Source organism: Strix aluco, chromosome 1 (assembly GCF_031877795.1).
Source record: "Strix aluco isolate bStrAlu1 chromosome 1, bStrAlu1.hap1, whole genome shotgun sequence".
NCBI classification, from domain to species: domain Eukaryota; kingdom Metazoa; phylum Chordata; class Aves; order Strigiformes; family Strigidae; genus Strix; species Strix aluco.
Genome location: NC_133931.1, coordinates 23435724 through 23461372, shown reverse-complemented (window position 1 = coordinate 23461372; position 25649 = coordinate 23435724). Strand labels below are relative to the sequence as shown.

General features: G+C 42.9%; 1 protein-coding gene across 10 annotated transcripts in view; it reads right to left on the bottom strand.

Moving 5' to 3' along the window:
- Positions 1-1034: 1034 nt before the first annotated feature.
- Positions 1035-25649, bottom strand: part of ANKRD46 (ankyrin repeat domain 46) — a 54437-nt gene continuing 29822 nt past the window's right edge. For 2 of the 10 annotated variants that reach the window (XR_012621948.1, XM_074814702.1), the window contains one exon: positions 23109-25105. Coding sequence is in view for 1 of the 10 variants with exons in the window: in XM_074814702.1 (XP_074670803.1) it covers positions 25067-25105 (39 nt within the window). In the remaining 9 variants the exon portion in view is untranslated. The other 8 variants (XR_012621938.1, XR_012621941.1, XR_012621937.1 and 5 more) reach the window with 8 other exon arrangements.

Below are 25649 nucleotides of genomic sequence, written 5' to 3'. Positions count from 1 at the left end.
TGCCCTGAATAATACAGCCTAAACCATCCCCACCTTGAGGCCTATGGATACCTCCCTCCTTTGACTGCAGAATGGAGGCAGGATGTTAGCACTAGGGAAACAAAGCAGCCATTTACCTCTCCGGAACATTTTGACTGTGCCTTATTTTCAAGATTTCATGTTATGTGAAATGATGGGCAAATCAGGCACAACATAAAGCAAATTGTCTTCAAAGCTATCAAAATCGTCACTTTTGGACACTTTTGTGTTCAGCTATTACAAGTATGCTTTTCTAAATCTTTTCCTGTCTTTGTTGATGTTGCTGCTCACTCGCTGAGACACATCAAAAGGCTTGCGATGCTCCTTTTCATTTCTGTGCAAAAGGGACCTGTGCCTCTCGCTGCCACATGCTGATCTGTTTCTAGCATGCCTGACATACAAGTCAAATGCTTTTTCTGCTGCTTCTGAGCTTGTGCATCATGAACCGGCTTATGCATGTGAGTGTTCTTTTCACAGCCCAGGGGGGCCTGGCAGTGTGGCAAGGCAGCATGGCCAAAAACCAATGAGCTCAGGTCAGGAAGGCTTGGCTTTGCAAATCATCTCACCAGGGACGACTCAACCCCAAGGCAGGCATGTGCTTAAATGGAGGGGCACTGTCATGAAATTTCCATCCTTTCCAGGTTGGGAACTGCAGGCAGCCAGAGTGAATGTCAGAGGATCAAAGACAGTGGAGATGGCAAGTTCCCAGGCTGTTTTAAGATTATAAATAAGGTATTTTGGGAACAGAAGAGGCTGAAAGGCCCGTCCTTCTGGCTGGTTCCTGTTCTCCCCAGAATTGGGACGGTGTATGGGGGATGAAGCAGGGGTCCTTGCTTCTTGTGTGGCAGCAGAGGGTGAGGTTGGGGCTGCCCTTGAGACAGGGAATCAGGCCTTGAACTGTGGGGTGAAGCTTGGGCACAGCACTTGTCTCATTCATGGCCCATCACAGTGTGGTGGGGTCTTGGTGAAGGCATCATGCATAATGATGTGAGGAAAGATAATTGCAGTGCACAAAATTAAGCTAAGGCGGTTCAGCATTTACTTTAATTTTTTGGGTTATGTCACTTTGCAGTTTCTAACAATTTTTCATCTCATCTTCTGTACATAGCATATGATTTCTGTCCCCCACTAAGCCGTTGCTTTGTTCCTAGTGGTAGCTCTAGGATGTTATTCTCTCAAGAACAGTACCTAAATGCAGTGCCTTCTTTTAAGTTAACCTTCCTTTAGCTGGACTGAGTCATAGGTACTCAGGACCCAGGAAGGACAGCCTCCATGATGGAGAGCAGAGGGGAAGCAGCCCAGCAGTGCTTCTCTCCCCAAACACAGCCACTGCCTTTTGCCAGTATGAGGGCAGGTTGGGCAGAAGGGACCTGTGTGTGTCTCATGATGATGCTGCAAAGGAATGTGCATTTTCTTTAGCTTTGCAAGAGGGAGAAGCTTCTGGCCTGGCATCCATATCGAGGCTGCCCCTCACTTTGGAGGGCACTGCCTGGGAAAAAAAAAACAAACAAAATCAAGACCAATAAAAGAAAAACAGTTGGAAAGATTATGACTTGTCAGTGCCCAAAGCCCAGGCAGGAGCAGAGCACGCCAGCAAGCAGAGCTCTGACAGTCACTCAGGGAGGTAAAATGAGAAGTCCTGCAGCTTGGGGAGCCTGGAGATCCTCCTCTGGCTTGGAGCCAGGCACACGAGAGCAGGAGAGAGATTTCAGAAAGACATGAGAACTACAGGGAGTGCTGCTGGCCACCCATTTGGCCGATTTTCCTCTGTGTCCCTTAGGGGACACCCTGTTATGTCATCTCAGCAGCAAGAGGCATTACCTGGATCCTATTTAACTGTGGTCGTTAAAAATCCCTTTTTAACTTTGCTGAGAAAAATAATGGCCTATCCAGCATCCTGCAGTTATGTTTCATTTAGTGGCATACTTCTTTTGGCTGAAGGATTTTCAAAGCTGTTTAAAATTGTTAATACATCCAGCACTTTCACAGCTTTCCTGGGTGATGTGCACCAGATTATTGCATTGTGAATATTTGGAAATCCCGGCAAGAATTCCTTCTAGTTTTCCTCTGCTCCGTGGTACTACAGTAAGCATTCCCAGCCACACCCATGGCCACGGTCACATCCCTCTCCCGTTCGCTGATATATGGAATGAATAGCTAACAGATTTATTGACATTTCTATCCAGGGTGCAAGTGTCATAACAAAAAGATACTCAGGCAATCCAATTTAGCTGCAAATTTACCTCTGTCATACAGACCTTAGACCTGCAATTCTGAAATGTACTGCCATAACAAATACCAGATTTTCCCAGTATGGATACTAAGAAATTAAAGTATTTCCACACACTTCTCTGTCATCCTTTTTGGATCTTTCTTTTCTATTATAGTGTGTTTTGAGTCTGAAGCGATACAGCCAATCAGTAGTAAAGCACTTGGATGGCTTCTACATCAATGCTCAAGAAAACAGTGTCAAAATTGGGGAATAAGGGAGTGGAGCTGGAAGAGAGGAGGCTTTTAATTTCATTTAGCAATGTCTACTAATACTTGCGATGTTAGAAGATGAAGCAACATCATCTACATCTGGAGGAGAAAAGGAAATAGTTGTAGTTCCATTTTCAAATCCTAAAGCTTATGAACTGACAAATGGTGTTTATCCTATCTGGAAAAAATGTTATTCTTAATTGTAATACTGTCACTGCTGTCAGCTCTCACAGCTTCAGTGTGTGGCTCATGACAAATGGTGTCTTTTCAAGCCCTGTTTTGATTATATAGGAATCTCAACAATGCTTTTTTTTAAGCTTGAAAATATATCCCAGAGCAGAACCTGAAGGCTGAAAAAGTGGAAGACAGAGAATTCACTATATATTGACTTTTTAAAATCTCATAAATTTTAAGGAAGTGTGATAATTTCTTCTTATTTTTTAGTTTCCCAAGTTAGTAATACTACAGTCCAGAACAAGAAGACACAATATACACATGTACACATACGTACATGTGACTCCATGTGTCGCTGCGGTGTCTCTCTGCAGAGAATACCCTTTGGTTTTGCATTTATCATATTTATAAATGCAAGCCTTGTATTTTTACATATCTATTGGACCCTTACATGTATAGAAGGTATGGGAATATGTAAATATACTTCTGTTTGTTCACCTGGTTACATTGTCTGGACTAGTCTGGGAAGATGCATGCCATAATACCCCAAAGAGTATTCATATCATAAGATCACAAGGAGAAACCTTCTGGGACACATCTAATAATGTTGTTTAAAAAGACAAAAAGAACCTGAAAAAAACAGCTCTCATATCTCATCAGACACTAGATTTTCAAATCAAGATATGGAGAAACTGGAAATGAAGAAAGCTTCCAGAAGATATTTTTCTTCTGTTGAAGATTGGTGGGAACATGCAGGTAAATCCAATGCTTAGATGGAGGCAGTTGGTGCATATATTTTACCATATATATTTTTATTGGACATCAGAGAGCATTAAAAAGGGGAACTGCCCATCTCACAGTTTCCTGGAAGTGCTGGGCACTCGTTCATGTGCAGAGCAGCAGTGCTTCTTAGGTACTAAGCCACCACTGACTGTCACTGCGCATCACATTTCAGAAACAAGGAGATGATGCATGAGCAGGAGAGGACCTTTCTGTCCCCTAGACAGCTACAGCCAGCTTTGCCCTGTCACAGTCGGCTTGAGGGAACGCTGTTGTAGGATGCAGGAATGTCTGACTGTGGGGTTTTGACCTGAAATAGACCTTGGACCAGTCTGAATAAATATTTTAATACTTAGCCACAGAAAGAAGTTGTCAAGACGATGGTTTCATATGCTGGAATTAGAATATTTCTTGTAAATATTAGACTAACTTTGTTCCTTTGAACACAGAGGAACCTTGCCACAGAGGAATGTAGAGTTTATGGTCATGCTGGCACTCTTCCTGTGACAAACAGAAAGAGCAGCAAAAGCAACATACCTGGGAAGATAAAGCCAGGCAGAGAGGAGGTGAGCTGTGGGAGCAGCTGGGAGAGTGGGACAGAAGACAGACTGGTTTTGTCACCTGATCACCTGCTAGCTGCTCCTTCAGAGAAGGGACAGGTATCCACAGGCGCTGAGGTTTACTCGTGGGCACCTTTATGGGAGTATAACCTGTGGGATGCTTTTGACATGTTGGCTCGTTTTTGGTCTTTGTTTTCTCCCTGCTAGGCTGGGAGCCCATTCTGCCAGTGTGCTGAGTGGCCTCAGCCCTTTCTGCCCCTGGCTGTAGCTGAGGGTGTCCTGTCATTGATAGAAGGTACAGTGGTGCATCCTTGGACCAAGATAAACCTCTCCATTACTATAGCTCCAAGCTGAGACTTTTGATGCTTCCTCCTCTTGGAGGGGCACTGCTGAGATGGTGCTCATTTCCATCTATAAAGAGCTTTGAGATCCTTGCTTGGACCATGCTGTGGAAGCATGACACGTTGCAGATAACAGTGCCCTGAAATAAACTAACAGGAGCCTGGCCAGAGGAAGCTTTTGGAGTCACCGTGAAGGAGTCCCTCAAACATGCTGCCCAGTGCTCAGCAGCAGGGAGCGTGTGAGTGAGCATTTGGCTGCTCAGCCCCCATGCACTGGCAGACTGCTCGGGCAGGTATTCATTTGGGCTATCCCTCACCTTCTGGGGTCAAAAGGAGCCAAATTATCAAGATGACAGATGATTTAAACTGCCTGGTCTCACCCAGCTCATTATGACAAACATGGTTTGAGGATGGCAGGGTACCAAACACTCTCCCAGAAACAACCATGGGATATGTAGAGGATGGGGCAGCTAGTTTCCTTCTGGGATTTTAAGCAAAGGTTTAGTGGTGGTTGTATTTACCAGGCAGGTGTTTGCTATGAACTAGACGACACCAGTTTTACAAAGACCATAGAGCTACTGTCAAAACACAAGGGTGGTGGGACACTTCTGATGTGTGGGATTCAGACCAACACCCTTCATGGCATTGCCAGTCCCTTAATCCACACTGAAAATACCAAAACCACCCATGTATCCCCTTGTGAAGTCAACCAGCTCTTGTTATTCCTCTTTCCCGCCTGTGCTGGCAAGCATGGAAGGTGTAGAAAGGTGAACAGCATGACTGATCAGATGGGGTGTGAAAGGAAGCCTGTGCAAAGCAGCAACGTGAGGGCAAGGCACGGCCCTACTACCAGAGGCACTGTGCTCTCAGCCTCTGCCCCAGGAGAGTAGCTCCTTTTCGCCACACATTCAGGATATCACAGTGGAAGAAGCTGAGGCCATGGTCCCGTAATGTCTCTGGGTACAGTTTTGTCCCTGCTCAGCCCTGGGCCTTTGTTCTGGAGTGATGCCTTCCCATGTATATGGATCTGCAGCAGGTGAAAAACAGACAGGTCTAAGGACAGAATAGGTATAAGAGCTTGGGCTGTATCTCATGTTCCCAGCAGAACCCATCCGTATCTAGAGCAGTTCATAGAAATCAGTGGATTCCCTTCAGGTTTACACCAGAGTAAGAAAGCAGAAGCTCCTGAGAAGTTCATGTTCCCAGAAGAGCTATGTACTTCAGTACAAAGCACACCCACCCTTTTCTCTGGCCTCTTTCTTTAGGATGACTCATGCAGATTTCTGCTTGCCCTTGCCTTCTATCACTCCAGTGAGTCTGCTGTGATTCAGCCGTTCTCATTTTGAACTCCCTCAGAGCATTCAGTCAATCCCAGCTTACCAAGGTTGGAAACTAATGAAAACAACATGATACAATTTCCAGAGATGCTTGATGCGCTTGATGCTCAGCCACCTTTCTCTGCTGAATCGTCATGCAGATTCTCTGCAGGAACTTGATTAACTCTAACACTCGGTGAGACAGCAGGCATGGGGATGTTTGCCACCGTCTCCAGTGAATAGTTCACATTCCAACCAAGTATTTTTTATCACACATTATAAAGAAAATATGACATGCTATACACACATAGAAATAGTTGAGAATATTATTTTACTGGGACAGATGTTATAGGGCTGTCACTGCTGGCCCAAAGAGTCATGGCTTTCTGCTAAAAAGAGGATGTCCCGTCTGAAACGGGAAGATGCAAAATTAGGAGAGATAAAAGGTTCAGCATCTCCAAAGAAGCTCAGTATGTGGAGCAGATGTGGCAGAAACTCCTCTGCTTAAACCTGGAAAGCTGAGAGAAGGTCAAATCTAGGAGCTCAAGTACAAGCTTGAGCGAAGAAATAGATATGAAGGGGATCCTGAGAAGAACAGCTGATAGGGACAACCAGGGAAATGTGCCTACAAATCAGCCTGGCTTTTTGCAGTAAACAGCATAAATAGATACTTGAACAGGGCAACAAGCTGCTTCAAATGGGAAGAGATGAAGGAAAATAAAAAAACAGGTTTTGTTGATTAGAAAGTTCCACTGTGTTTAGCAAAGGGCTGAAGAAAGTATGGGATGAGGAAAGACTTATTTTGGGGAAGGTTGCCAACTGAGCTGTGATGTTATTGTGAAAAACCTATCTTGGGGCTTGCGCAAGTACTGGGAGGCAGTTTTTAAAAATTCCAGGGAAAAGGGAAACCAAAGCAGCAAGCTCTAGTGAAATCTCTTTTCTGTCTGCTTATGTGAGCAATAACAACTCAAGTTACAAATGAAGATTATTTGCGTTCAAGATTCAGCATGCTACCTTTTAATTTCCAGTGAGATAATTTCCAGGGCACATCTGTGAACCATCTAAGAAGTCCTACAGCAAAAACAGGAAAGATGAATGATGACATTAACCAGTAAAACAAAACAAGGCAAAAAAAAATCCAAAGACAACCAAAAAAATCCTGTTTGGAAGGCAACTCAAAACAAAATGGTTTTTTCCCCCTTTTTTAATATACTATAAAGAGCCTAAAGGGCATGCATATAATTTCTTTTCCTTTGGGACACAACTGCAAACCACATAATGGCAAAAGACACTCAAAATAAGTTAGCCAGAAGACTGGAGCAAATGCCTGGCTTTAATGGAAATGCCTCAGCCCTGTTACTGATCCCAGGACCTCTGCGTCTTCTCAAATAAAGCACTACTGCACACCCAGCACTACTGCACACCCACGCACTGGATCAGTCCTTGGCTAAAGAGTGACAGAGCAAAAATTTGACTTCCTGCAGAACACAGGACGTTGCTTAGCCATCTGCAGAGCCTCCTGGGCACAGGGTGTGATGAGATCAGAGGAACAATCCTGGTCCCTGTGACAAGAAGTTCCTTTGGGGGACTACCAACACCATCAACAAAACCTTTGGCTTCTTGGAAACAATTGCTTTTCTTTTTAGCAAGTTACTCCCTCCCTTCCAGGTGACCAGATTTTGCATCCACCCCTATTCTTTGAAAGGTAAGTTCACAAAAAAAAGTCTTGATCATGTCCCAGCCATCTCCTCTCTAACGTGAACAGTCCTGGCTTCCCAGTCTTTCCTCTTAAGGAAGCTGATCCCCTTGGCCCTTCTGGCTGCCCTTCTCTAACCCACTGTATCTTTCTTCAGAAGCAGAGACCAGAACCACACACCCGACCCCAGCTGTGGGCACACCAAGCTGGAGCAGCAAAATGGTGCTCTCTGCCTTTTCCTTGGTAGCCTCCCTGAGGACAGTCACCATGTTCCTGGCTTTCTGGCTGCCACGGCACACTGAGCTGAGGCTTTCAGGGAACTGTCAGTGGTGACTCCAAGAGCTTTTTCTTGAGTGGTGGCTGCCAGTTGTGAGTTCAGCACCATGTGAGCATGGTTTAGATTATTCTACCCAAGACATCATCTTACCTTTGTGTACGCTGAAGCTCATGTACCACCCTTCTGCCCCCTCCCTTGGTTTTGTTAAGCTCTTCTGGAGTTTTTCACCAACAGCTCAGCATTTCACCAGACAAATGAGCTTGCTATTGGCTGCAAACTTGGGCATCCCATGACACACACCCTTACTCCAGGCTGCTGGTAAAGATGTTGAATAATACCAGACCCAGAACCAGTTCCTGGGGGTTCTGTTGCTACTTCTTGTCCATCCTGAAAAGTCACTGTTGAGCCCTAACCTTTCATTTCCACTTTCAAATCACAAAAAGACCTTTTCTCCAGTCCATGGTGACTTAGTATCTTCATAGCCTTTGTTGAAAAAATGTCAAAAGCTATCTGAAAATCCAAATACATTGTGTCCAATTTATTTGTGTACTTGTTACCACCCCCGTGGACTTCCAGCAGATTGGTGAGGCAGGATTGTTCCTTACAGAAATTGTGTTGACTGCTTCACTTGACATCACCTTTCCCTGTGTGTACAGTGGTCTTATGGTTCTGCTGTTGTAGGAGGGATGGAAGTCAGACTCACTGGCCTGTGACCCCCAAGACCCCTCTAGCTGGCAGCTACACTAGCAACTCTGCCCTCCGGCACAGAGGCCATTTGTAATGGCAGTTTACACACCTTGGCCAGCAGTTCTGCAGCTTCACATGTGAACTATCATGTAAACGGTGCCTGGTCCTGCTGGTTTACTGACGTCCAGCTTATGTCTTTGGTCTGATATATCCTGTGAATTTAATTCAGATTGGTGTAACTCTTCTGATAAATTGCTATTAAGAATATGTTGGGTTTGGGGCTCTCTCTTATGTCTTCAGCAGGAAAGACTGGTATATAAAACTCACTGAGCATTTCTGCTGTTTCTTTGTCTTTCCTGAGTGCCCTTTTACACATTTGTCATCAAATTAGTTGGCTTCCTGCCTTTGCTATGTAAAGAATTGTTTACTATCAGTCTTTGCAAGGCTCAACTCACATTCTTTTTTAGACCTTTTAATTTCTGATATATGGTTCACTTGCCATATTTTATGGGCTTTCCTGTTCTCCTAATTTGGGTAAGCTTCCCATTTTTTAAACATTAACTCATTGCCTGTGATAGCACCCCTAATGTTCCTACTGAGCTGTGAAATGGCCTGTTCTAACTACACTGGGTTTCTTTCTTGGATTCTTTCTTGGTTTCTTTCTTTCTTTCTTGGTTTCTTTCTTTCTTTCTTGGTTCCTTCCTTCCTTCCTTCCTTCCTTCCTTCCTTCCTTCCTTCCTTCCTTCCTTCCTTCCTTCCTTCCTTCCTTCCTTCCTTCCTTCCTTCCTTCCTTCCTTCCTTCCTTCCTTCCTTCCTTCCTTCCTTCCTTCCTTCCTTCCTTCCTTCCCATTTTGATATATGTCTCTTGAAACTGAATATCCATGAGCTCAATATGCTTGGGCTGTTCTCTCCCATTGCAACACTGACCTCACTGTACAGTGATTATTATCACAGAACTGCTCTCCCATTAACATCTGAAGTAGGTTCTGCGCGCCACCTCACACCAAATCTAGAATAGCATCTTTTTGTGGGTTCTATGGCTAGATTTTTTAAGAAACAATAATTTATTGTCTCTGTATCTCATGTTGATGAGGCATTGATCCAAATGTGGGTAACTGAAATACCCTCCTCCTATAACCTGCCCTAAATGTATAGCTTCTTTAATCTCACTTAGCAGCTCACAGAATCACAGAATAGTTGACGTTGGAAGGCACCTCTGGAGACCCGCTCCTCAACCCACCCCTGCTCAAAGGAGGGTCAGCCACAGCAGGTTGCTCAGGGCTGTGTTCAGTTGTGTTTTGAGTATCTCCAAGGATGGATGCTTCACAACCTCTCTGGCAAACTGTTCCAGTGTTAGACTACCTGCACAGTACAACATTTTCTTCTTACGTTTAAATGTAATTTACTGTATTTCAGTTTGTGCCCATTGTCTCTTGTCCTTTCACTAAATATCATTGAGAAGAGTCTGGCTCTGTCTTCTTTCCCTTGGCTTGCTCAAAAAGTATTCAGGTAAGAGAAAGGGTTAGCAACATGCTAATTGAATCACAGAGTCATAGAATGGTTTGGGGTGGAAGGGAGCTTTAAAGCTCATCTAGTCCAACTGCCCCTGCAACGAGCAGGGACATCTTCAATAGATCAGATTGCTCAGAGCCCCGTTCAACCTGACCTTGAATGTTTCCACGGATGGGGCCTCTACCACCTCTCTGGGCAACCTGTTCCAGTGTTTCATAGACCTCATTGTAAAAAATGTCTTCCTTATATCTAGTCTAAATCCACCCTCTTTTAGTTTAAAACCATTACCGCTTGTCCTATCACAACAGACCTTACTAAAAAGTCTGTCACCATCTTTCTTATAAGCCCTCTTTAAGTAATAGAATTCTCAGAGGGCTCAGCACAGCCTGGTCAGATTTTTAATTCATGACAGCCCTTTTCCTTGTAAGGAACCCCTCTGTTTAGTACGCACAAGACTGCATTTGGAGTACTGTGTCCAGTTTGGGGCTCCTAGTAAAAGAAAAACATCGACAAATTGGAGAGTCCAGTAGAGAGTCACCAAGATGGTCACAGTGCTGCAGCACACACTGTGGAGGAGGGACTGGAAATCTGGATTTCTTTAACCCTGGAGAAGAGAAGGCTGAAGGAGGGTCTTCATGCTGCCTACATCTACCTAACAGGGAGTTACAGCGAAGACTGAGTTACATGCTTCTTGGACATCCATAGCAAAAAGAAAGTAGATGTGGTTACAAGTTGCAGGAGAAATTCCAGCTGGACATATGGAAAAAATTTTCACCGGAGTACTTAACCAGTGGAACAGGTTGCCCAGAAAGGTGATGGGAGCTCCATACTTGGAGATACTCAACACCTGACTGAACTAGGCCCTGAGAAACATGAAGTAACTTTGAAATTAGTTATGCTTTGAGCAGTAATTCTTCCTCCACCCTTAGCTTTTGGCATACCTTTCCCTGAAAGCTCACCTATAACTTATGGCAAGCTAATTGCTTTCTCTGGGCATGAGCATTTGTGAATGCCAGGCTTCATTACCAGTCACTGCAGAGAGCACATTTAATGATGCAGCTCTCTGGTAACAGAACAAGTTTGGCATCTCATAGTGCCTCACAGTGCCTGGAAACACAAAGCTGAGTGCCCTCCAGGGCAGTGAGAGCAAGCCCAAGATGAATAACTCTTCCACTGCAAGGCAAGATGGAAAAGACTCCAGAACAAACATGAAGACATTGCTCCTTTGCAGGCAAACTAATCCCTGCTTTTCCATCCTTTCATGTAATCCGCCCACCACAGAAAGTTGCTAACTAGGACTTGGAAAGTAAAATGTGCATTAAATGAATGGGCTTGGCAGAGGGAACATCTGTTTGTGAGTAACTTCTTGTTCTCTACATATGATAATGGTTATGGATTAGTGTGCAGAATACTGAACTTGTTTACAGCTCCTAGGAACTGTATGTTTTGAATCATTAATAAGGAGTGTTTTTAAATGCAGAATTTCTCATCAATATGAGCGTTGCTGTTTTTCCTCTCCCTAAATAGGTGCAATTCAGTTTGCAAATTAAATACCAGTGAGATTCACTTAATGTCGCTCTTTCAGCAGCCACAGAGATCAACATTTTTATTATCACAGTCTGTTCTACTTGGTATGTTGATATTCGTGACACTAACCCGGTGAAAATAGAACCATTTTCACATTATCTCTAAAAGATACTCCGGGTTTAATCTGACATGACACCAAAGGAAGTAGGAAATATTTACTGGGAGAGGGTGGGTCTGCTTGTTTAAAACAAACCAAGGAAACAAAGAACCTAAAATGAAATTATCCCTAGCTACAGCAGGATAGTCCCTTCTAAGGGATGATTAATGAAGAGGACTCTCCATCTAATGCTCTGCCTTAAAGAGTTTTCCATTATATAATTCTCACCTTACTCAGCTCAGATGTTTCCTTCTCTCCTTGTTTTTCACCCTACTCTTCAGGCAGCCCATTCTATTGTGGGGATATCACCTTTAAAAGCAATAAAAATAACTTTTTAGTAGAGGTATGTATGTGTAAATCCTAGCTAATCATTACACTGACTTAAGCTCTGGCTAGTGTTAAATGCAGATTTGTAGAACTGCGGATTTGCTGAGCTCCCTACACACAGCACATGGCATTTGCTTACTTCTCCCTGTCATTTTCATGCGATATTGCCCTTGCCTTGATGCTTATTTTCTCTAGATTGCAACATGAGCCCCCCGAATGCCACCACTCCTGTGTATGACTGGGAGGTCTGCATTCCAGCTCTCCATCTGAAGCCCGTCAGAGCTGGGAGAGAGAATAGTCCATGACATATTCCAGTAGGAATGCCTTTTTAAAAGAGTTTTTTTGGCAATGCTCCAAACACAGCAAGTGCAGGGAGGGGGATTTGATTTCACCTCTAATGCAAGAAATATTCATGTGAAAACTTCTCTTCCACAGAAGAGATTGCCATGACAGTTAAAAGTTGTAATTAGTTTTCTGGTGTTATCTGATTTTGATAAGCACACCCATGCACCACACCCACACATAACCACACTCACGCCCTCTCAAAGCTAAACTAACCTGAAGGGAATCGGTAGTGTGTTTTTTCATGTGTCAGAAAAGATACTCAAAATGACTTGGGGATGGCTGGACAAGCTCATCAGACAAGACAAGACAACAAGAATATTCACGTGACTGTATTTTGGATTGCTTACTACTACTTTTCCCAGAGAAGAATTTTAGGGGGGAAGACTCCAGCTGTGATGTGGTGCGGTCTCTGAGGAAGCAAGCCCAGGACCACTGCCCGATGGGATGATCTCTCCAAGACAACTTTTAACCCAGCTTCCTGTGAGAGAACATTTTTCATAAAACAACTAGCACATCTCTACTTGCCAGTGCTTGAGAAAGACCTATAAAAAATGAGCCAAGGAAATAATATTCACCTCTACTAGCTACTAAAAATCATATCAGCACAGACATTTGCTTCATGTCATCCTGCGATGTTTCACACATCCTTCAACTGCTAATCCCTCTCAGTCCTCAAGTGCTCCCTACCTGTCACTGTATCCCCCAATCATATCACCTCTCCCCTTGCCAACACCCTCTGTGGTCCATGGGTGTCATCACCTTAGTCTATTAAAATTATTTTATTAGAAGTAAACTGATCTCAAAGTGATCATTCCCAACCAGTACCATGAAAATTGCAGTTTCTGTCTCAGACCTATTAAAAAAGCTTGGTTGCCCAAAGATTTATGTATAGTTTTTGAGTGCATAGGGTGGTCTCCTGAAAAATTCAACCTACAATCCTTTCCTTGTCTGTGCCCTCAGACCTTCACAGCTATTACAATGATAACTAACATTAGGGGCTGGACATAGTCACTTCCCATCATTACAGAAAGGCTTGGGCTCCCTTCTGGAACCGAAGCACTCAAACAACAAAGATTTCACCTCATAACAAAGGCAGAGTGGCTCCTTTGCTATCTTTGGTGGTTTGTGTGAATGTAAAAGACATGCAGACACAGCAGAGAAAAAAGATAGCAACTAAGTGCAGACAAACACAGAAGTCTTCATAGCAGGAAAAATCCCCCCACTCTAGTACAGACTTCTGGCTGAAAGATAATGTCTTTGTTCCCAGTTCCAAGATGCTGTCACTCCTATTTGATTTCTTCTGCTCTAAAAGAAACAGACTTCTGCACATGCTTTGTAAATGAAAGGGACTCCATTAAAAAAAAACTGTCGTTATTTTTTCTTCTTAACAAAAACTGCCTGCAGGGTCCCTCCTTTCAGCTAACAGCTTGCCAGAAAACAGCAATAGTACGCTGAAGGAGTTTTATGTGTTACCTTCATCCTTATTAGCCATTATTGATTCAAAGGAAGGAGAAGCAAGTTGTACTGGATGGATGGTGGAGCATCTGAGCAGAGGCTGTCTATATTGGAACTGTTCAGATATTTGAGCTTTGATAACTTTGTAGATATATGTTCCAAAACACCATTAAATGGTCCCCATATAGGACACAGCCTGTGGGGGCTATAAACCTGAGAGGTCCTCTTAAGAAAACTAAATCTAACTTCTCCTCTGCGGAGATTTGCACTGTAAGAAAAATTACTAACTTAAAGATAAAAATGTTCTAATCCATCTTCCAAAAACAAGACCATGTATGAAAATGTTATAAACTGGTCATGCATATTTTACATACATTACTATTATATATAGGTATATCTACTTGCAGGTACAAAATGTAAAAGAACATGATAGGGTTGTTTTGCAAATGAGAAATTCTGAAACTTCAAAAGTTAAGCTCTTTTAATAAGACCATCTCCTTCAACGCTGAACACTGGATAATCTAGAAACACAATTAAGAAACTCACATATCTAAATATCTGCCTTGCTCCTCACTGTATCACGTTGATTTTTTCTCTGGTGAAGACCCCAGGGTTACAGAGACATGAAATGAAGCCACAGGAGAGAATAACTGTGTATAACATCAGCCCCTGATGACAACTACCACAGCAGCATAGCTGACTGTTTAAATGTAAGGTGCCATGGCAGTTGGGTGCCTGACCTTGTCCCCTGGCTCCAAGCTGTAAGATACTCTTGTTATTTAACTGTGGTTATGGGGTTTCTTATGTCCATTGCTACAGACTTATCAGAAATACTGATCTTATCACCATGAGATAAAACCATTTATTAAGGCTAACAGTTTAACAACTAGCAGCCCCTGGCAAATTGTGCATAACCTCTCACACACAATGTCTTTCTAAAGCTAAAGATTTATTAAAAGGGAAAGAAGAAATTAAAAAATCAGGGTGATGGAAAGAAATGAAACCCTTTTGACTTAGTCACCCCTCTGAACGCAGCAGGCAGCACATTTTCTGTTGCCAGCCATAGCAGGCAGATTTGGGGCAGGCTTTTTTTGCCACTGCACACTATACACTGAGAGTATAAACACGAGATAAGAACCACTCCAAAACCAGACGGCTGTGTCACTGCGTGGTGCCGGCACCTTTCGCTTTCAGCAAGCAGTGGAGAGCAGAGGGGCAAAGAATGGGAACCTGCTGGTAAGCAGGACTGTGCAGCTGGGACAGGGGCCTGTGTTGAACTCTTGAAGACAAAAGGCTTTCCTGTACATGAGCATTTTAAAAGCTCTCTCTCATGGCCTGAGAGTTCACAGGCTTGGTAAACAGGCTTTGCTAAAGCTATTTAAAAACTTTTCTTCCCTGATTTGAACATAGTGGCCCCGTTCAGGAAAACAATGTTTTTCTCTGGAGTTACATCCTGGCTTTGGATGTGGTGAAGCTTTTTCTGAAAAAAACTTTGTTAGCAGTCTAGCAGGGTCGTCCTCCCCCTCCACACCAAAGGAGGGTGTGGGCTGGGGTGCAGGGCCAGTGCAAACGGCTGGGGCAGGAAACGAAGACCCAGGGAGGGGAGTGGGATACGGGGTCAAAGCAAGGATCCAGGATCTGTGTTTGAGCAGAATCAGAATCAAGACAGCAAATATGTTGTAACAAAAGATTTCCTGGGATTCCCAGAGTGGCTGTGGGAAGCCAAGTGCTCTTACATTCCTTGGTAGTTCCCAAATGTGCCTGTGAAGACAAAGGACAGCTTTAAGCCTCCTTGGGCCTCACCCAAGTGCCAGTGAGCTACAAGTCAGGATGGTCAATTTTTGACCATCAAATCCATTCAGCATAACCTTCCCTGTATTCACCAAACAATTTGGGAACTGGATAAAAAGTCTTTGTAACATTCAACACAGTATAACACTGACAGCTAACACACAGCATAGCAGCATGACTTTTGCTGTTCCACATGCTCTCCCCAAATACCCTGTAATTGCCAGCAGCATAAAAATAACTTCCTCTTGGTTCTCATTTTGCTATCACCACTATCCACAGTACAACTGTGCTGACATCTGGATGGCTGGGGATATGTATTACTCTATTGCAGTAGTGCCCAGGGGCCAAGGAACATGCTGTGGTAAGCACTGGTCACCCAGGCAGGGGCAATGCCTGCCCTGAAGAGCTCATGACTGCAATGGAAGATTAAAATGGAAAGATCTAATAACAAATTTTCAGCTGAATGCAGTTAGGATTCAACTGAAGGAAAGGCAATAAGAACCACAAGGGCCAGTTTTTCTGCTATGTCACCTTTTCGGACTTGGCTGACAGGATGATGTCCAGGACACTATCGTGCAAATAAGAGCATCTCCCAGCTGTAACTAACCAATTCTGGCAAAAAAGGCGGTGAAGAAGCAGCCAACAAAGATTTGATGTGATATTTATGACAGATTTACATCTCTCTGCACTGTTTGAATGATGCAAGAAAGGTAACACCAGAGATTTTATCACTGAAAGCATTTTAATCTTGCTCACAGTCTGCTCCAAAACTGCAGTTACCACTGCACCTCTTGCCACACACGAAAGCACCACAGTCACAAGATGCCTCATGACCATGTGAGCCGAAGGCCTGATGTCTCATTCTTGCTTTTTTTCTGTGGGAAGTCCCTGCTCAGATCAAATACATCATTACTGGGTGAGACACAAAAGCAAAGCTCTATCATTTATGATTAAAATCTTTCTTGGGACATATTTCACATCTCAGAGGTGTTAATTCCAAAATACTGGCCAACTTCTTAGTCTTCACAATTTCCTTCTATTTCAGAAATACACTGGTTGCAAGGTGAGTGAGTTTTTTCTTTACTTTTTGTTCTAAAGTTGCTGTGTGGTCCTGCACTGCAGGGACCATATAGACCTGGTCAGAAATTTCCAACTAAGTTATTTTCCCTGCAAAATGCCTCACTTACCCTTTTCAGAGCTACTTTTCCTGATATAGTATATCCTGTGCCAGGGAAAGTGGAGGGAGGCTAACACGGTCTGGCCCGAAGATCAGGGCACTCTTCTTGGATGAAAGAGGTCCAGGTTCAGGTTCAATTACTATCTGATTACCAGGCAAATAGCTAATCTTTTCTCATGGCCTTTGAGAGAAACAAAAACCAAACCAGACAAAACTGAAAAAGGCCTTGGCGTTGACCTACTAAAAGAATTTGAAAATTCTAAAATCTTAACTGTTTTCGTTGATGGTATGAAAAGCATTTCACATCCCCCTCAACCAGTAGGTTTCATATCAGAAGCAACAGCTTTTAGTGGGGCTGAACTTCCCCTCAGCAGCCCTTCCCCTTAGAATTGGGGTTATTTAGGTTGGAAGAGACCTTGGGAAGTCATCTTGTACCTCCTCCCATGCAAAGTTAGTCCAGCCAAGATCAGATGTCTCAAGACCTTGTCCAGTCGAGTTCTGAACATCTGCTGGGATGGAAATGACACAACTTCTCTGGGCAGCCTGTTCTAGTGCTGAACTACCCTCATGGTGAAAATGATCTTTCTAACACCTGAACAAATTTCCCTTGCTGCAGTTTGTGCCCATTGCCTTTCATCCTATCAGCATGCACCACACAGAAGAGTCTGACTCCTGTTACTGAGTTGTGAAGAGCAAAAACATCTCCCTGTGGCCTTCTCATCATGGGACTGGGCAAACCCAGCTCTGACTGCCTCTCTTCAAACACCATGTGCTCCTGACTCCTAACCATACTGGTGACCCTCTGCTGGTCTTGCTCCAGTTTCTCAACTACTTTCTTGAACTGGGGAACCCCAGAGTGGACACAGTACTCCAGCTGTGGTTTCACCAGTGTGGAATAAAAGAGAAGAACGACCTCTGTTGACTATACCCTTACTAATATAGCCCAGCACATGGCTGGTCTTTGCCACAGTGGCATATTGCTGCCACACACTCAGCTTGAGGTCCACCAGAACAGTCAGGTCCCTTTCTGAAAAGCTGCTTTCTAGACAGTTGACTATACTGTTGCACAAGGTTATTGCAACACACGTGAAGGACTTGGCATTTGCCTTTGCTGATTGTCATGAGGATCCTGTTAGTCAATTCCTCCCACTGCCAGGGTCCCTCTAAATAGCAGCCCTGCCCTCAAGCATATCAACCACATCCCTGCAATTTGGTATCATCCACAGGTTCCAAAATGCATTAAACAGTGTTGGCCTCAGTATCAGTCCCAGAGGGACACCACCACTGTGGTGTCACCTGCCACCAGATGGATTTTGTACTGCTGATCCCAACCTTTTAGTCAGGCAGTCCAGCCAATTTTCCCTCCACTTTACTGCCACTTATCCAGGCCATATCTCATCTTCTTACAGAGGCACAGTGAAGATTTTTGGGTGTTTGTAAGAGGCTTTGAGAGCTGCACCCCTTTGTAAAAAACAACACAATAATTTTGGAGAGAAATATATTTGTAACATTTTCCAGCAAATTATCTGAGTTCTTATTTATATCAAGTGGGAAGTGTTGATATGGGGCTCAAAACCTTTTAAATGTTGGGGGTTTCTTAGTGGGTTTTTTTTGGGGTTTGTTTTGGGTTTTTTTCCTGGTAGATGTTTTGAAATCTCATAGTTCAAAGATACTGCAGGAATAACTATGAGTGATAGTTCCTAATGAATCTCACTAACTGCAATTATAGTGACCAATACTCTTAATGTACTAATTTTCCACAAGACTCCTGCCTGCGGTATTGGATTATGTGGTTATTCAGGTTTCTCTCCATTTGCCTGTGTAGTTCCATGACTGTTGTTCCTCTCTGTGCTACCTGCTACCTAGCCCACCCAGCTGCAGCAGTCACCACCCTCCCCTCTTCTCATTGCATTGGCAATGGCAGAAGCAGCACGTCTGATTTCAGGACCACCCCAAAATTTCCCTGTATTCCTTCCGTTCTCACATTAGGCCAGGCCATCCTTGCAACAGCAAAACATCAGTTTCATTTAGAGTGCTGAGAAACTTTGAACTCAATCTGAACAGATGATGAATTTACTTCACAACCATGATTCACGCCTAACACTGAATGGGACAGCAGGGGGGATGGAAAAAATTGCACTTGAAGAGGGAAAGCTTTTTGCAAAGAAACTGAAGAAAACTTATTGAGAAAGCTCAGGGGATCTTTACTGTGCCAAAAAGGCAGACAGGGCTTTTGGTGACAGTTAGTTGCTGTCTTCCAAGGATAAAACATCCACTTCTGAAGAAGAGGCTTTGGTGCTAGAGGACTAGCTGTAGGCATTTGGGGCAGGTCTGGATGGTGGAAAGCCCTACATGTCACAATAGACACACACAAAGAAGCTCCCTTGCTGAATGGGTCAAACACAGTGGAGTCAATGCAGCTCGACTGCCATCATTGCCCATCAGGACTGAGTCTCATCATGAGAAGAGCTATCCTAGAATTATAGGCTCATAGCAGGCACTGTTTTTGAGATGGTCATGCATACTGAAATTTCTGGTTTGTTTCTGCTTAGGCAATGAGAAGAGTTTAGTGACAGCTTTCCAACAATCAAAATTAGGGAACTATTCAAGGTCTTAGGAGACAGGAAAAGGAAATACCACACAAGTTCACAGAAGAGCTATTTTGAGAAAAAAATTCTGTATCTTCTCACACAGCAACTGCAACTGCTGAAGCTACTCCGTTGCCTGCTAAGTTGCTTTGGGTATCTGGATGAAAATGGGCGTTATCTGAGGAAGGAAAGTTTGAGCACAAATAGCAGGAAGCAGAGTCTAGAGAGACTGATGCTTTTTTGTTGAAAAGCTTAATTGGAAAGCATGGACACATGGCAAGAGTGAGAGATCAAACCCCACTGGACAGATGTCAGGCACAGTGCATAAGGCATTACTGGAATGCACTCGAAGATGATGGGGATGTGGCTAGTCATAAAAGCCCCTATAGAATGAAAGCTTTGTAAAATTTGGCTTTGCTGTAAGTTCAGATAGGTGTATCTTAGAGTGGAAAACACCTTCTTGCTTTTGCCATTGAGTTTAAAACATACATTGGGACAGAGACCCAGAGAGCCATGGTTTACTGTGTTCCTCACCCGTGTGGATCACCCTCATAGCAAGCCGTGTACCTGATGGCTGGATAGCATGAGTGATGGTTATTATTTAATACTAATGCAAATATTTTTGTGATATTTAAAAACTATAAATTGAAAACAAGTGACATGCTTTAGAAGAAATCCCAAAGTTGATTGCAAATTACTGCCATAGACAGGAAACAGATCGAAGTAACTTTTGGGGTGGAAGATGACAATTGTCCATACAGCATAATGTTGTACGTGCATGCTTGTCAGAGAATGAGGAATGTGAAGGTCAGCTCAAATGGTCTGTGTTTTTCATTCTGTTTAGCATGAAAAGAGACAACTCTGGTCAGGAACACTGCTGTCTACAGAAAATGTCTTGCTGACTCCTTCAGACTATGGCTAAAACTCCTGTAATGTCAGTTGGTATCTCTCCAGTAACAATTTACTTCCTGATGCACTTCTTGAAGATATAAAACACCCATTATTATTACCAAACCTTGCCATCAGCAGTCTCAGCTCTAGGGTACCGTGGTGATTAATACTTGAGGAACATCTGAATAGGGTTTGCATGCAGTGGAGGAACAGGATGTTTGTGCCATGCCCAACACAAACTGCTCCTGCTTTCAGTTGAGGAACTAGGCTGCATATGATAAAGAACATGGATACTCTTTGTAAAATGATTAATCATGTTATACTGATAGAAAGAGGTTGTTTCAGGACAAGAACTAGAAGACCATTGAGAAGCGTGAAGTCAGTGCTTAAGGCCAGATACAGCTTTTAGGGAAACAGGTATTTAAAGCCAGAGTAACTCCACCAACAGTGAATCTATTTACTTCATATTTGTCTAATTTTAGTTTGATAGAACTGGCCCCTGATTTTCCATGCTATAGTTTGTCTTTTTTCATTGCTTTTTTTTGCATTCTTTCTCAGCATCCACCAGCCAGGCTTGCACTGGTTTAGCACATTCCATTTACATCCATGTTTACATTCTTTCTGTACTTGCCCTGTACTTTTCTATAACATAATACAGTTATGCACATAAATACTGTCTACACAAAAAAATCTCGTTTTCGCACATCCCAGTCTGTCTCACAGTGTTATAAAGCTCTGTGCATACCTGTTACATCTTTGTTCCTAAAGTAACTATAATGGTCCAAAAAAAGTGGGGTGCCACTTCAAACAAGTGGCACGAAGAACTAGGGTGCCTTGGTGTAGTTTCTGACACTACTCAGAGCTAGCGGGCTGGGTCTATTGCCCCTCAAAGCAACATTTGTCTTTCTGACAAATTACAATATCAGGTCAATTATACGGTGCTAGTCATTGACTATCCTTGCACTCAGACCAACTTAAAGTTTTCAGATGAGTCCAGCTATCCGAGCAGCTTAGGAACCAAGTGGCAGATCGGGCTGCTGGGGCTAACAGCGCGCTACCTGCCACCAGCAGAACCCAGTTCTGCTGTTCAGGAGTTCAGGAGGTGGATTTCAGTGGGGCTACAGGAATTTTTACTGTATTTCACAATCCAAAGCTCAAAGAGAATGGCTTTGACCCATAACATTTATGCTGCACAGTTCTAGAAGCACACTGCCTGCATCCACTGACAGAGGAATTTGTGGTACGTCCATAAAGACTGCATTGCAATTAGCTGGAACAGGAGCCAGTTCCTCTCAAGAATCAGGTACCTGCAAGGTCTCTGGAAGTCTTTTGCGATAATAAGCTCATGTACATCAGCCTTTTTGGAACTATACTGCCTGTGACATATAAAATCTGTGCTGGACTCTGTCCTTCATTGTTAGCATAGGGTAAAAAGATACCTGGTGTGTAAATTAAGAAAACAGCACAGAATTTATTATTTCCCTTTTTAATATCCATGAAGTGATGATGGCAGGACAATACTGCTTTCTCACAAAAAGGCCTTCAGTCTAATATAAATGATCGATAAACATGGAAAGTAATGACAAAGCCACTGAAAAGTCATGGAGCAGGGTGCCATTAAAATGGAGTGAGGGAACTACAGAACTGAATTCTACTTTTAATTTAGGAAGAATTGGACTTCATTATTCCCAGCAAGACATTATTTTTCCTTGCCTGAATCTCATGGCTTTTTACTTGGTCTAAGTCACTCTTTACATGGAAAGACATCTAGTCTAGTTCATTTAGGCTTTCTGGTTTCTACTCAGCTAAGATGGCTAACCAACTTCCCCTTCCTGATGGAGAGCTGGCTGTACTTTCATCCACTTTCTAATATGCTATTCAGAATAATTTTCCTGCTTTCAGGACTTGTTTCAGAACTTAGTCTTCAAACCACCTCATTATTAAAACTCCAAGTTACCTTTTTTTTTCTTTTTCCCAATACAAAGAAAACGCATTCAGAGTTTAAAGCTAAAGATGTTGCTAGCAGAGCCTAAGCATTTTAATAAATACGTAATTTAGCTAGATTCACCACAACACTGAGTAGCCAAGTTCCATGCATTGAGAATTACCTTGCACCTCTTAGTTTTACAAGCATTTTTTACCAATACAAGCACTGTTGCTGAATTCCAGCACATTAGTACCTGTACCTGCAAGGACTGAGAGAACATCCTAGAGTCTTGCACTTTGCCCTTGTTATAGATATTTTTCTTAAAATACCTTAGGAAAGGATTAGGATCATTTGGCTGTAAAACCATCTCTTCCAAAATTAAGCTTATTTTGGTGTCACAGAGAGCTGAATGGACCTAAACTGAAGGATCTTCGGAAAGCCTCAGTCTGCTCATCAGTACAGTTCAACCAAAGGATCAACTCTGTCATCTAGACTTGCAAAAGCAGGCAAGCATCTCATCTTAGAGACGATTCATTAAAAAACCCAACAAAACAACAACCCAGCTTTAGCAGAATAAAAGGGGTGTGTCTTCAACATGGACAGTGCAGCAGGGTGACAAGGGGACACACTTGACTAAAATCTGCCTGAGCTGGTGATTTGTAATGGCAAAGAAATTTGTTGGCAAATTGTAACAACTCCTTGAAGAGTATTTGGCAATAGAAAACAGTTAATCTTGTCTTCCGAAGAAGAATCTACACTTTTCATGGGGTTTTGAAGATGCTTATAGTCCACCAGTGACAGCATTTAAGCAATGTAATTCAGCTTACCCACCTCTTCCCCCATTCCTAGAGTAACTGTCAATTAGTATTCCAACCCTTTTGACTTTCTACCATAAATTATAACCAGATATTTACATTCACAGAACTGCTAAGACAAAATCCACTGGGTAACTTACTTGTCTTAAGTTAGCTGCCCTGCTAAGGCACAGCAGTATCTCTGATGAACTGATGAGCTGCCCATATCCAAAAATACTTTTCTGGACTGTGAACAGTTGGAGAGTTGCCTGCAATTCACACAGCTGGAAAGAGACAGGTTTTTTTATTATCTCAACCGGATATCTCTATGTACAATATGCTTCAAGACAATGAAGATGGGCAATTCCATAGTCAAAAGCTGGAGTAATAGCATTGCTTCAGTGGAGTTACTCTGCATTTACAGTGAGGAAAGTGAGATTGGAATCTGGACAACTAATAAGGGGTTAGTAAATCGTTTTCTCACTATTTTTTCCCCCCAAGAAAGACAATGAAGCTAATAAAAATTATACTGGATTGAAAGTAAGGTGAAGTGGCTGTTGCACACAGTTAACGCTGCACATACTGTTCTCATGAAGAACAGGGAGTTTCCACCTGGGAAATTCCCCCAAACTCTATGTTTATCCTCATGAAAGATGAGCAAGCAGCCAAGTAAGTGAATGCAAAGGATACAACTGCTCTAAAGGAAGATGGACCTTTGATTGCAGAGGAAGAAAGATTTTTCTAGAATCATAATTATTATTATTTTTAAATTTAACAATCAATACAAGTGTCAATCTCTTAGTGGTCAATGTGGCCAATGTAGGCTAAGACATTAACACCCAATGAGAGATGTTCAGATTGTTCACACTTGACCTTGCCCCAGCCCAGTGCAATAAAATCTGTGGTAAAGGATATTTTATAAAGCACAACACAAAAGAAAATAGAAGCAATGAAAACAGAAACAACGAAGCTTACACAGGAGCTCTGAGACTGCCTAACTTACACTGTTATAGTCCTCAGAACACTCTTTAGCCTGGCTGTTTCCATACTAGGTGTGCGTCTCTAATGTTAGCCATGTTGTACCAAGAGCCCCACCAAAATCAAGGCAACATCTCTTGGCAGCTTTTCACAATGCAGCAGCTAGAACACCAGCATTTTGTTCCCACAGTCTATCATTGTGCATAGTGGTGATGCAAGCAATGAGGAGTTTTTAACCAAAATAAAGCCTCGTAAAGTACTACCTGTCACCAGAACCTTGAGTTCCCCTTACTCTTCCTCTCTCCTGTCTCTCAGCTCATTCTTGATTGCTTTTACTTTATTCTTGAAGCTTCCTGAGCCTCTTCCTTCTGGATACCAGGAGACATGTTGGGCCACCAGCCCCTGTCTGCTCTCAGAACAACTTGCCTCCTCCAAGGCCAAGGGTTGTGGGACTAACCTCTGCTGCACAGGACCAGGTGCTGGCAAGGGCTGTACGAGAGCTGTATAAGGTCTTTAATATATGATCCTGGGTGAGTGCGTGGACTGGCAATCCAGTGAGCAGAACGGGTAAGACTTGGAAACGCTAGGACAAAGAAAGAAGCCTCTTTTTAAAAACTCATCTTCACCCTGTGGAAGTTCGAATAATTGTGGGATTGGAGCAGTCTGAGCAAAGTAGTTCCACAGCTAGTCCAAGACACGGCTGGAGAGCACTCCCCTAGCTTCCTGCACACAAACATGCAATGTCTGGCCTGACTTCTGAGACTGGGTGCTGGATTTAGGACCTGGCCATCAAGTGCTGTCATTAAATGATGTGCCAAGAATGGAGAATTGTCACTGAAGACCTTCCAAAGCTCTGATTCCATAGCTCATACATCCTCTTGCTGCCAAACTTGTTTCCAGAATGAAAACTGATCCCCTGCTCAACAGGGAAATGTGAGAGCCCTTACATCCACCAGAAAGAAGAAAGGGAAGTGGCTTGGTCACAATCCTTCCTACTCTGCCTACACTGAACCTCAGCCAGAGGCATTGACCCTGGGAATGGGTTTCTTAAAAACTTAAGGAAATGGCAGACACCTGGATTAGCTTCTGTACTTTAGTCTTCTTCAATTTCCATTATGCCTAGCTGAAAACAGGATGGTCTTCCATGTTTGGCCATGATTCTGGATCTAAATCATCTCTGGACACCAGCTGCTCTTGCCCACAGCCACTGAAATCAATGGGACTTCACACACTTGTGCAGGAGTCTCAGCCGGAGAGTGACATAAGATCAGAGCTTTTGTCTGTAATTCATGCATGCCCAAGAGTGCTATGGAAAAAATAGGAAACAACTGAGATTAATAATTGACATATCAAGGAATATATATCCCTTTGTCATTAGATTATGCTTAGAACATATTGGGTAAAATTAATACAGTTACTTTGAGCAAAAAAACCCACAGGCTATCAGTACCAGTATTTATTTTCAAAGTCTTTTTATGCATATTAATGACGACATCACTCAAAAATTGAAGTTACATTGATTTTACTGGTGGGGAAGCAGAGGTTAAGTAAGTTTTTAAGGCCACACAGCAAGTAAGTGCTTGGATTTATAACTCCCAAATCTGCCTTCTGCTCAGTCCAGCAGGCCATGCTGACTCACTGTGGAATGCATATTTCCAGCGAACTCTTAAGGGACAAGAAGAATCAAAAAGAAAAAAAGCTACAGATAAAGTAAGCATTAATTCTAAAAAATAAATGTTTTCTGCCCTTCAGGAAATGTGAGTCAATTTCTGTTTAAGTTGTCACACCTCACAAGCCCATTAGCCTGAAACAGGAGCACTAGAATAACATGAGGGAGATATTGTTCTGAC